The 13,055-nt window shown below is 45.7% G+C and overlaps 3 protein-coding genes across 4 annotated transcripts; 2 read left to right on the top strand and 1 right to left on the bottom strand.

The window, feature by feature from the left end:
- Nucleotides 1-2,841: 2,841 nt before the first annotated feature.
- LOC112899440 (CASP-like protein 2C4) lies at nucleotides 2,842-4,584 on the top strand. The gene is made up of 3 exons (XM_025967921.1): nucleotides 2,842-3,331; nucleotides 3,421-3,574; nucleotides 4,073-4,584. The coding sequence occupies exons 1-3, from the start codon at nucleotides 3,156-3,158 to the stop codon at nucleotides 4,352-4,354; spliced, it is 612 nt and encodes a 203-aa protein (XP_025823706.1). The 5' UTR covers nucleotides 2,842-3,155; the 3' UTR covers nucleotides 4,355-4,584.
- A 3,176-nt stretch (nucleotides 4,585-7,760) lies between these two features.
- On the bottom strand, nucleotides 7,761-8,695 carry LOC112884949 (fasciclin-like arabinogalactan protein 3). Its single transcript, XM_025950599.1, has 2 exons — nucleotides 7,993-8,695; nucleotides 7,761-7,936 (listed from the first exon to the last, which is right to left on the bottom strand). The coding sequence occupies exons 1-2, from the start codon at nucleotides 8,693-8,695 to the stop codon at nucleotides 7,761-7,763; spliced, it is 879 nt and encodes a 292-aa protein (XP_025806384.1).
- A 738-nt stretch (nucleotides 8,696-9,433) lies between these two features.
- Nucleotides 9,434-13,055, top strand: LOC112876518. Of its 2 annotated transcripts, none has more exons than XM_025940657.1 (8): nucleotides 9,434-9,645; nucleotides 10,279-10,328; nucleotides 10,479-10,591; nucleotides 11,278-11,452; nucleotides 12,035-12,146; nucleotides 12,253-12,325; nucleotides 12,519-12,770; nucleotides 12,863-13,055. In XM_025940657.1, exons 1-8 carry the CDS (start codon nucleotides 9,456-9,458, stop codon nucleotides 12,882-12,884), a joined length of 987 nt encoding a protein of 328 aa, XP_025796442.1. In that variant the 5' UTR covers nucleotides 9,434-9,455; the 3' UTR covers nucleotides 12,885-13,055. The 2 variants fall into 2 exon arrangements, with proteins under 2 accessions (XP_025796442.1, XP_025796435.1); XM_025940650.1 differs by having other exon boundaries at nucleotides 11,173-11,452; nucleotides 12,047-12,146.

Genomic DNA, 13,055 nt, shown 5'->3' with positions numbered 1-13,055 from the left:
ATAGGGCAGAACACAGAGTGCCTAAGATGACTGGATTGGAATGAGTAGAAGACAAACTAGCCAATGAAACCTCCTGCTACAACTTGTTTAGAATGAGTAATAATATGTTCTATAGTTTGCATACTCTGTTAGGAAATGAGTATGGCCTGAAGGACACTGCAAAATCGATCTCTATTGAGGCTTTAGGGATGTTCCTCTGGATTGTAGGTGCTCCACAATCAGCTAGGCAAGCTGAGGACAGATTTGAGAGGTCACTAGGCACAGTACACGCAATATTCTATAGAGTGTTGGAGTGTGTGGTTAAGCTTGCGGACGATATCATTAGACTTCGGGACCCAGACTTTAGCACTACGCATCCTAGGGTGCTTAACCCTCGGTTCAACCCTGAATTCAAGGACTGCATAGGAGCTATAGATGGCAGCCACATGCCTTGTGTAGTGCCTGCTGATAAATTTGTACAGCACTTATGTCGCAAGGGCGTGACGACACAGAATGTCATGGCTGTTTGTGACTTTGACATGTTCTTTACATTTGTCCTTGCGGGATGGCCGGGATCTGTTCATGATATGAGAGTGTTTGATGATGCTATGACTACGTACAAGGATCAATTTCCTCACCCACCTGAAGGTAGCGTCTTAGGTGCTACTACATTTAGCATTTCTAATTTAAGTACTTAACACTTACAGGTAGTTGCTGCTGTAGGGAAGTTCTATCTGGTGGACTCCGGGTACCCCAACCGTCCAGGTTACCTGGCTCCATACAAGGGAACCATGTACCATATTCAAGACTTCCAAAACGTCGCAGAACCACGAGGTAAAAAGGAGACTTTCAATTATGCCCATTCATCTCTTAGAAATATCATTGAAAGGGCATTTGGTGTACTGAAAATGAAGTGGCGCATATTGATGCTAATCCCTAGCTATCCTCCCGGAACGCAAACGAAGATTATTGTTGCTTGTATGGCTTTGCATAATTTCATAAGATTGAGTGGGCTGGACGATAATGACTTTGGGCTGGTAGATCAACATGTGCATTATGTGCCGCCAGACGCCTCTATTGAGCAGACTGAAGCTGTTGATGTCCCAGATTTTGAAGATGTTGCACAGATGAATACATTTCGTGATTATATTGCTGACCACCTGTACAATAGAGCCTGAGGACTTGTATTTGCATTAGTTTGCTGAGAACTTGTAATAATCTTGCTTGCGGCGGGCCTGAAGGACTTGTACTTTAGATTTATTTGTTCACAAACTATAATAATGCTAGTTCTTTCGGATATTTATTGATTGTATCAAATATTTGCTCAGAAGTTGCATGCGATTTGTACTATGGTCCAGTTTTTATAACTTGTAATATTGTCTGTTCAGAGGATTAGGAAAAACTCTGAGCTTCTGAGTACTGTTGCATTTGATATAAACATGCAAGCAATGTGTGACGCTGCATGGTGGACTTTTTTTGGGACGGAGGGGCATTCTAGTCTTTCTTAGGGCAATTCAAAGAGTTGGAATTTTGTGTTGCAAAGTTGGAATTCAAAGATTTTCTAACCCTGTGATGTACTTGCAAGTTGGGTTAGAAAAATTTGGAATCTAAACAAAACCTTACTAGATATCACGCACATTCACCACTCCGCCTACCTTGCCAGTACATTTGCTTCTGGATGCATGTTTTACTTACTGTGCCCTTTCCTTCCTGGCAGTCGTCACAATCCTGATTCCTATGTGTCATTACCTGAAGTACTGATCCCCATTTAGAATCTGTTAAAGGTCAAGAGGGACAGTTCGCTGTTCTAGTGAAAGGGAAACCCAGGAAAATTGGATTGGTGAACTTGTCAGTGGATGAGGTCAACCGTTATGGTTAGCTGCACGCACCTGTAGGTGGTCTTTGATGTAATTTACAGGCTCAACTTTCATTTATCTGATCGGTGATTTATACTATTTCTTGTTTTTTTTGCACATATTTCATTTATATTAGGGACCTAACTAGAGAGACGTGGATCCCTAGTTGATGAACCATCTGCAGAAGCCATCATCTTCTAACCAATCAAATTGTCCCCGAAGAAAAAATCGACAGATCAATAAATCCAAGAGACCGACTCGTCGAACCTGACTGGATCTGACTAGTTTAAGTTTGTATTCTGTTTTGGTTAGCAGCTGCTAATGAAACTTACATAGCACGTGTGCTGGCCGAACTGAATTTCTTTTCGTTTTGATGTCAGGTCAGAGCATTTACACATAGGAGCTGATGAGCTGGTAACCCGTCGCATTCCAGGCAGTTGAGGCTTTGATGCGGCATCAAGGCTCAAAGTTGAAGCTGTGGCGAGTCTTGTGCTGTGGTTAATGTGATGACCTGCAAGACAACTATACTACTAGATATATAATTCTGAATCTGATGGCTCCAATGGCTTACACGACAAGCTAACTGCCCCAATCAGCAGGGCCAATGATACTTTAATTTTTCGACAGGCAGATGGTCAATAATACTCATTCTCAAAAATGGCCAATAATACAATTAAAATTCATGAATGAAAACAGGTCTACACAAATATTTAGGCCTGTAGGTGTGCCAAAAAAAAAGTGCTTTCCTCACATTTTTGGCCTGATTAGACTGTAGAAATTTAAAAGGGCAAAAAAAGCCCTTCAGAATGCGTTGTGCTACTGCTATAAAATGTTCACCTTCTCTCTGTCAGGCTAAATGCAAAGTAACACGATCGCTACCACACAAAAAATGTCCGTAGATATTTTGACGGCTAACCGTTAACAGATAATGTTCTGCAATAAACATGGATGTGATGTCTTGGAAACAACTTGCTTGCGTAGCTAGCTTGACGTTTCCTCGTTGTAACAGCCCATCAGTGAGGTCATGATTCACGAGCAGCTGGGCGATAGCAAACGGAACTTGTTGCTCGTGTGCAGCAGCTGGGCAGATGAGACGCCGGGAAGCCGGGCACACGTTGCACACCGGCGCGTGGTGGACGGGCGGCGCGGTGCGTCCCCAAAGTCTCCGAGCCCTGTGTGCCAAGGCTATAAGAGAGCAGAGGGCCCTCGTTTCGCCGGGGAAACAGGAGCAAGCTGCTGTGTGCTGTGTAGGAGGAGGGAGCTAGTCAGCTAGCGGCCTAGCGTACCGATCGATCGAGGCGTCGGAGGGGATCGATAGCGATGGCAGCCGGGGAGGCGCCGCCGCCGCTGTCGTCGGCGAGGGCGGAGTACGTGCTGCGGGGCGCGTGCGCGGCGATGGCGGCGGCGGGGGCGCTGCTGCTGGGGCTCAGCGCGCAGACCAAGACCGTGCTCTTCGTGCAGAAGAAGGCCGTCCCCAAGGACGTCCAGGCGCTCTGGTACGCACCACCGCTGGTCTGTTCACCTTTGTCTCGCTCGGACTAGCCTCCACGCCTTCTGATCACGAAAGCTTCTTGCGTGTGCGCAGGGTGCTGATCGTGGCCGCGTCGGCCGCGGCGGGGTACCACGTCGTCCAGCTCGCCCGGTGCCTCTACATGGCCCGCCTCTCCACGGCCGGCGCCGGCGGCGGCTCCCGGCGTCTCAGCCGAGAGATCGCGTGCGTCTCCTTCCTCCTCGACAAGGTACGGTGCGGCGCCCGATTGCAAGTTGCAACTCACGCTTTTGTTCTCCGTTCACTCTGCCGACTCGCTTTTCCCGGACAGCCGAGCAGAGGGCCCTGCCCTGTCCCCAACCGTTTCCATTTAAACCCGTCACTCTCAGCTACCTTGCGCAGACAGAGTGGCTTGCCGAGTTTGCCCGCGATCCCTCTCGTGCTCGAGCACACACTAATGGCAATGGCAACTTGTGGTGAGTTGGTGATCAGAGATTCAGAGCTGCAGTCCTTCTTTGTGCCACGTTTCGTCTGCTCCACGTAGGTAGGAGACGGGAGGGACCAGACAGACAGGAGCCGTCTTCACTCTTGCAGTTGCAACTTGCAACTGCATAACCAAAACCTCTTTCTTTGAACTGCCCAGACAAAGATAGCATCAGCCAGTGCTTTCAATTTCTGCAGCAGGAGTTTTCGCTGAGAAGAGTTGTGAAATTTTGCTCTGGTGTTTTCTGTGGGTTTCCTTGTGCAGGGGTGCGCGTACATGGTGTTCGCGACGACGGTGGCGGCGCTGCAGGCGTGCTTCGTGGGGCTCATCGGCGTGGAGGCCCTGCAGTGGAGCAAGCTCTGCAACATCTACACCCGCTTCTGCGAGCAGGCCGCCGCGGGGATGGTCTGCAGCATGCTCGCCGCCGGGGGTATGGCCATCCTCGCGGCCTTCTCCGCGCGCGAACTCTTCCGCCGCCCCGACGCCTCCTCGGCCGCAGGCGCTCTGGGGTGGAACGGATCGCAGGGAAGCTCGAGCGAGCTCTGATGTGTTGCAGTCCTGCAGAGGCACATTTGGCATGGGGTAAAAAAAAAGGAGCTTGAGAGCTAGAGTATGCTACGACACATTTTGGCTCTTTTTGTTGTCAAGGCTAAGATTAGGATTGCTTGACCAGGGTATGACGTTTCGACTTGGTACGTCTAAGTTTATACCATAAATGAAGAAGATGTAAGTTTTTACGGAACATCTATTATTATCTTAATATAACAGAGTTAAAAGAAGCTACCACGTTTACTGAGAGAGCTTAGAAAATACCATATTAATTGAAAAGAAAAGAAAAAATATACATCATTGGATATTACGATGATTTAACGGTGCAGACTAATCTAAAGAGTAGTCCGTATCGAATACGACTAATAAATATATAAATTTGGAATAAGAAAGAAATTACCTGTACCATCGATTTACATATAGTGAACTACATCATTACCAAGTCCTAATTATCTATCTGGACCATTTCTCCTCCTTATTTTGGTATGCTTCTTTATACCCAAAGTAAATCTATGGTTGACCTAGAGACAATGTTAATATGAAGGTAGAAACAAGAGCATTTTCCCAATTAGCAGCTAAGTTGTCAGCTCACGGTGTGATCGCAACGATAATAAGAAGATAGGAGAAGATCAGTGAAAGGCATGTCGTGACCATGGCACAATTGCAATGTAATTCTAATATGGAAAGGTTCACGACTCTATATCGAGAATTTGATGTAGATGAAGAGTATGAAGATATTGTTACACGAAGTTGTAGTAAGTTAAATTATTAAAAAGCAACGTCCAGAGTTGACATGGAAAGAACTTATATATTAATTATTTTAATACCAAAATGTTAAATAAAGATATTATGTTTGATTATAGGACCTGTAAGTTACCATATTAATCATTGAAATAAATATAAATCTCTCTACTATTGATCTTAGTGGCCCGCATTATAATAGCTTGATTATACTCTAATAGAAGAGTAAAGTATAAAGGTACAACTCTAATTTAAGATAAAGCTTTGCATTATAAGGAAGGGAAAACATGAGAGATGTGGACATGCATCTATGAACAACAATGCATCGAGGAACTAGGAGAGCAAAAGGAAGGTGGAAAAGGCGACATGACAGAAACAACGACATGAGGAACAATGACATGAGATTCGTAGCAGCAGCTGACATGATGCATAGCCCCATGTGGCACACATGCTAGCCACGAAGAGTAAGATAAACGAGGCCCCAATGCAATATGATCATCGTGTGAAGTGTGACGGCACCCTAGAATGAGTGATCGGTGATGGAACCACACCGGTCCAATGCCAATAACCAAGCGAGATACTACCTTATATGTGCCACACACGTCTTAGGGATATGAAACCGAGGCTACTAGAATACTGCAAGTGTTTGAAATATGATACAATGATAAAGTGGAGTTGAGGAAATCCACTACAATCTAAATTTCTATCTTAATTGTGATCTAAATAAAGAATACTAGAGCATATATGAGAAACATAAAGGACCACATGAAGCACTTGGATGAAGTTAGAGAGCTGTTGTAGTCAAGACTAGACACATGAGTCCTTAGTGGATGTCGGTGAGATGGAAAGAAAGGCTCAAAGATAGAGAAAGAAAGGAAGAAATTAGTCTTCCCAGAGCGAAGATGATGACCGACAATAAAGGACCAGTGGTGTATCTTGAGAGCATATTCTTTATTCTTATTGCAAATAATTTAAGAGCTACATGATTTTCATAAAATTATAAAAATAGTATATGAATTAAAATTTTTGACTTAAGTAAAAGATAAAGGTCCATGAGCAAACGGTAGAATTAAAATTAGTTGCATATGACTGTGTGTTCGACAAATAGATATAAATAAATACCTAAGTTTTTAATGACAAAAAACTAACCAAATGAGTATTATAAAAAAGACCTAAACTAACGACTCATACAAAATATAATTTACAATAACTAAATTTAGATTAAAACACTATGAGAAAAGTAAGGACAAGTTAATAATCCATGTAACGGGCTAAGGATCCATTTATAAATGTTGTACCCACTAGGGGCTCAGGATTTTTTTTTGCTAACCACTCTCTCCTTTCATATAAACAATGCCCTTTCATATAAACAATGCAACAGGCAACGAGAAATGGACTCACTTTGTGCTCTCCTCACTTGCTCTATCATCATGTGTTTTCTTCTCTTCATTTTCTTCCATCTTTCTCTCTATACTTTTGTTCAAAGGAGTAAAATCTTGGATAGAACACTAGCAACAGGAGGAGATATTTGCAGGAGTTAAGATATAACCTTTATTTTCTATGTTTTGCTTTTTTTATCAGTTTTTCAAATTGAGAGATGACACTAATATCAATTGTGCGGCAAAGAGAAAATGGAAGCATAATCATGAAAATACATGTGAAACTATGATAGATAAATTTATCAAAGAAATCTAGAAATTATGTATTGATCAATTATTAATTTATAAAGTCTTGATAGGAAATTTTGAAAAGATAAAACAACAATCTAGCCGCGCTATTTCCGTGGGTCAACTTGCTAGTTGCATCTGTTTGACGATCAGACAGTTAAGCTCGCAAGTTTCTTTGAACGTGATAGAGCTAAAAAGTTTAGATCGAAGGCGAGAATTGCAAGTTAATATAAGATCCAACAATGAGTGTTAAACACTAAATGAAAAAATCTTTTTCACGTTTTGTACGAGAAGCCGTTTCTAGTGAAAAACAGAGGAGCTGGAGCCGTTTTGTGCGGCTCCTCCAAAATGGCCTCGGCTCCTGGAGCCCCCCCCCCCCCCCCCCCCCCCCCCCCCCACAAAGAGCCCCGCCAAACATCCCCTACTCTTATAGCCTCTAGTGGTTGAGGTATAGTAACTTGTAAGATGAATCCAGACCATTGAAACATGGTATACATTATTGTATTTTCGTAATCAGCCTTGTCCTTTTGGTAAAAAAGCAATATAGATACATCTACACAACATAGGGCCAACCAATAAACAAACTAAAACCTCTTTCGGCAACATGTTCCCTCCTGCTACCATTTTATGAAGAATGATACCACCTATTGCATGGCTTTTTCACAAGTGTGGCCAACTGAAACGCTGTATATCGCTACTGGATGCCATCAAGGCTGTGGTTCGGTTTGGTGAGATAGACTGTTCAATCCAGAGAGATGATTGGCGTTTTGCTGGCCGCATACCCCCTCAAACATCCAGAGAGATGAACGGGGTTTTTTCTGGAGATTACAGCAAATTTCCCATATGAAAATGAAATCAAACCAAATTTCGTGCTGCAGATTATAGCAAACTGGCTACAGATCACGAAATGGAAACGACAAATGGGTCTAACTAGTTGATCCAAGCACACCCGAGTGCACGACCCACGGCCGTCTTTCTGTCGCATGCTACCCTACTTACAAATGCAAATGCAGGCATGTCGTTTTCGTCATCCCGACGGCCACGGCGGCGATACCACTCCACCAGCTCGCCGCACTGCGTCCGGCGGCCGATGGTACCTTCGCCGCAAGGCCACCGTGCACGCTAGGGATCGGAATGACTTGTGTCTCCTGAGGCACCGGCGCGGGAGTATCTACGAGGTTTGGCGTAGGCACCGGCTTCATCGGGCTCGGAACCAGCGGGCCGGACCCGATTGAGGGCGCCGGGGCGGGTCCGGGCGCCGGCGCGACGCAGGCGCCGGCGCAGCCGGCTTGCGCGGAGGCGCTGCCATGTGCCTGCTCGTCCTCGGTGGGAACGCCCGCTGGACTCTGATGCCTGGCGGGACGACGAAGCCGCTCACCTGGAGCACGGCCACGCTGTACGGCTTCGCGGTGACCAGCTTCTCGACCGTGGCGTTCCTCCCGAGCCCCCCAGGCGTGGCAGAGGAGAGCATGGCGCGCCCGCCGTCCCCGGAGTAGATGCGGAGGAACCCCACGCCGCGCGGCGGCGCGCCCAGGACCTGCAGCAGCGTGGTGACCACGGACCCCTCGCCCTTGCGGTCGTGCTGCAGCGCGCCGAGCCTGGGCTCGTCGATGTAGTCGAGCACGACGTGGAGCGCGAGGAGGTCCACCAGCAGGGACCGCGGGACGCGCAGCGTGCCGCTGAAAGCCGCTGCGACGGCGGTGTTGTCGGGCGCGAGCACGGTGACCTTGTCGCGGCTGCTGATAGCGAGCGCGACGTTGGTCTCGGTGAGCATGCTGCTGAAGGTGCTGAACTCCGGGAAGCCGGCGAGGACCTTGGTGACGTCGATGGTGCCCGCGCCCACCCCGAAGCCGGCGCCGAGGCTGCGCGGCGCGGGGAGGAGGACGGCGAGCGTGACGAGGAGCGGCGGCAGCTTGCTGCAGGGCGCCATGCGGCTAGGCATGCAGATGTGAGCGCAGTGGGGCAGTGAGCTCGCCGGGCATATATAGCGTGCATGTGAGGTGATCGGAGTGGGAAGGGAGTGATGCAGGGCGTCTGGACAGTTGGGTGTCTGACCAGTTCACGCGGCGGACACGGATCAAAAAGGGAACGGGAGCGAGTAATATGTGGCTTATGTCTTGTGGAAAGATCGCACAGATTGCAGTTCCATTTGCTGAATCTAGAGGTTATACAGCATAATCTTGAGCGGTTATGTCTCTGATTTTGAATATTTGGAAATATCAGAATTGGATCATACAGTCTTTCAAAAAATAAAAATTGGGTCATACTAACTTTAGCAGACAATGTCTCTGATTTTGAGTATTTGAGATCAGATTTTTCTCAATCTTAGGCTCTTAGCTCTGAAATTAATCTGATGTTTTTTCAAAAATGTGTAAAATCAATATGCTTCAGACAGGCCAATAGTCCCTTGATCTGTATAGCTAGGCATCCCCGCATCTGTACTGAACTTGGATACATCATCCCTTAACATGTGATGGTAAAAAAGATAAATGCGCGTTCCCTCAAGAAAGACGTGGTTTGGTGACACAATAATATGTAGAGTACGCTTTCAGTAAAGCGAAACCACCCCACGCGTAAACGCCTCAGAGTGATTACTACCGGTTGTTCGTCGGAGAATTCAAAATTCTCCCCGTTTCCGCAGTGCCACCGCTGCCCAGCACTCCCCCTTGTCTTCGCGTCTCTGCCCGCTCATGGCCTCCTCCGCCGCGGGCGATCCCTCGCTGCCGCCGCCGCCGCCTCGCGGGTGGCTCTCCTGCCTCGTCAGCGGCGCCGGCCGCCTCCTCGCCGCCGCCCTCGACCCGGATTCCTCCGCCTCCGACACCACGACCTCCTCCCCGGAGTCGTCGCAGTCGCCGCCGCGCCGCGCCCTCGTCCCTGCTGGTACTCGCTCTTCCTTTATCCTCCCGTTCCCAATCCCAAAAGCCTCGTGAAATGCTCGCGCCCCAATTTCGTGCTGCCGTGGAGGCCGCCCTCGCGCTGCTGGTGTTCAGTGAGGCGCCCGCGTCGTCGCTGCGATCCTCTCTATCCGTGTACGCGCGTGTGGCATCACCGATTAGTGGAGATGGTGGTGCAGGTGCTTCCCTTGCCTTGCAGCAGAGCGCAATTTGGGGGAAGTAGGTGCTTGATTTGATTAACTCGAAACTATGTAGTGAGCCAATGAAGTCGAGTTAGCGTGAAAATAGAAAGGGAATCGGGTGCTTGAGCGGTTCCGTTCAATATACCCCGAATGGTAAATCCAGAACGCTAGGTTCTCTGTCGTGTTTCCTGATCGGGAGAACCTTTGCATTGATGTTAAATACTATGTGTTAAGTAGGGGTTTATTCAAAACTTCAAGACGAAGGGAATGGTATAGATGACCATCTCGCTGTTATGAATGTGTACTGCAAATCTCACCATCACTACTTCCATGACAATTGTTAATTCAATGTGGTCGTATATGTTGACGAACTTTGTAAAAGTTGCTTTCTCAATGATTTAGTGAGTTTCCTGATTCATATTTCTCTTATCAAACAGATGATGGTACTGGGACGTGCATTGCTTCTGATAGTTGTCAGTTAAACTTGGTAAGCCCATTCTCTGCATCTGCAACCTTATATGTCTTCTTTACATTTTGGTAGTATTAAAACAAGTAGTTCTCTTGGACCACCAGAGTGATAAATCGGGTATTTGGAGAAATTTGTATCATCAAGCTAAGTGCTTTCCTACTGTTGTAGAGTGGAAAGGAGATCGTTTTGAAAGATTCTAGCAATGGATCCTTTGCAGTTGTCTCAGAAATAGACCCAAAAGAAGCTGTAAAGCAGTTACTTATACAGGATACTTACTCACGGTATATCTTGTTTCCTTGAATTGTTTATCTTAAGATGTGCAACCTTGTTTATTCTCTTTCATTGTTTAAATTTGTATGCTCAAACGACAAACATGTTGGTCTCATTTTCACTGTGTTTTAGTACTTCGTCAGTTTTTGTACAGTCTCCATTTGTTCACTGAATTTGTTTAGGAAATGCAAAGCTGCCAAATTCATGAGACCAAAATTCAAGGATGTTGTTCCATTGTTATATCATTAGGATCTTGCAGCAATAAAAGCATATGGCATTGACATAACCGTCTGAAACACCCTTCTATGGATTATTTATAGAGCCACTTTGCTGAATAAGCACTCAATCTGTTTGTTTACAGTCTTCTTTTCATAACTGACATTTTCTGGATGTGAAAAAACTGACAAATCTGTGACACAAAAATTCAAGACTGTTGTCCCATTGTTTTCTCCATAGGATATTGCAGAAACAAAAACAGAAGTCATTGACACAAAGATCTGAAACTTGCTGTTCTAATGGTTATTTATATTAGCCAATTGCTGGATAGATTGGACCAGGATGTTTGACTTCTGCCCTGTATTTTTAATGTTAGTTCGGAATGTGATGAATTAATAAAGATAATTCAAGAGCGGGTGGTAGATTCAGACCCAGGTGTAGATGAACCTGAAATTGTTCTTCCCATTGCATGGCATGCTAGCACTCAGCAACACCCTGTTGCATACTCTTCAAGTCGAAACACCTCTCGACAGGAGGATTTGGAGATTCCAGCTTATAGTCCAGGATTTGACAACACTGTTCAGAAGGAATGGCTGAAGAAAAGTTCAACTAGTATCAAAGGCCTTGGCACCAAGAATCATGAGAGGAGTCAGCCTGTGAGTCTTCTTATCTTCAGAAATTATAACTCATCCTAAGTCTAGCAACCATACCCATCGAATCCAACAATTGTGTGTTTCACTATACTTGTATGTGCCTTGTCAATATGTAGATGTACAATATGTTTTAACTAGTTTAGATGCTGCAAAACACAAATATGCCATATTGCTTAGGTTTCTCAGTTGTTACTAATTTGTTGCTTTCTTAGTATAAATTTTGTTTAGTGTCATAACTTCTGACAATAGCTCTAGTTTTGTGCGATTTTGAGTACCTTCTGGTATCGACAATTGGACTTTACAGTTTTCTTCTTTCTTTGGTGGCGTGTCTAAATTTTAGATGGAGTACACACTGCTGCGTCTTGTTTGTTTACCGCTTGTTCAAATCTGGAATTATGCAAACAGTTCTTGTGCCTCTGTAACGACCTTCTCCTGATGCAATGTTTTCAGCTGAAGTAATGTGTTTACTACCTTGTTGATGCCATGCTAAACTGTTTAGGTAGGGTAGACACTGCTAAATCTCCTGTTTTTGTTTCAGTTCCTACTGTCTGTTCGATCTTGAAGTACATAAACACAATGTCATAGTCGATACTGCAGGTCATGAAACGAAGGTACTCCAGCATAGGGGCTACTTTTGAAGAGTCTCGAAGAGTCAGACTAAAGCAAAATGGATCCAGCACTTCAGGAAAGAATGACAGTATGTCGCCATACTTCAGCCACACTAATTATCTAGTTATGCACTTATGCGAGAATGAGCCTCAAGTCACTACCTCTTTCTTATAATGTTGTTCGTTTATCTGTAGAGTTCACCGTGGGCAATGACTCTTGTTCTGCCTCCAAACTGATGTTTCAGGAAGACATTGAGGCTGCACCCAGGTATATTCAATGACAGTTATTTTAGTTTCAGATGGCCAATGTTCTGTGGCCGTGGTCTCAGTTTTGGCCCCTTTTTTTATCTATGATCTTTTCCCTGATATTATACTTAGTCGATATAGATACAGTCCTACAGCTGCTGGAATTTTCTGTAAATAGCTGCTGCATTCTGAAATGGAAAAACTATCTGTTTCAGCGCATCAATGGGCTTCCATCCAGTCAACAGCTCCAAAAGTTACACGAGGGGTTTCAACTTGGAGAGCAACATTCCTACGAAGACAAGGTCACCGGTGCCTGCTAGCAGAAGTCGTCGCCCAAACAATCGCCAGACAGCCAGACCATCGAATTGGCTGCCGCAGCTGAACAATACGGCGCCGGCGGGACAGGAGCCCGACGCAGGCCGCATTCAGGCGAAGAGGCCGGTCGGAAGGCCGAGGAGAGAGCGGAGGTGAGGAGGTGAATCCAACATCCGTATTCTCTGTTTACTTTACGATCGAAAAATATTGAAAGGTGAAGGATAACCCCAGTATGCATTCTCAGTCACGAAGGTCACGAAAGCTGAAAAAAAGATACACGTAGGCTACTATTGTAAAGCGAAGTCCAGATTACTACGAACACCAGGTAATTGTTGGCATAATGTATATGTCATGTCCAGTATTTAGTTTGGCCGGAAATGTTGTCTGCAGTAGCACATTGGTTTATGGACATATGTGATGGATTTGTGATCGAGGAA

Source organism: Panicum hallii, chromosome 1 (assembly GCF_002211085.1).
Source record: "Panicum hallii strain FIL2 chromosome 1, PHallii_v3.1, whole genome shotgun sequence".
NCBI lineage: Eukaryota > Viridiplantae > Streptophyta > Magnoliopsida > Poales > Poaceae > Panicum > Panicum hallii.
The sequence above is the reverse complement of the archived record's forward strand: the minus strand, read 5'-3'. Positions and strand labels throughout refer to the sequence as shown.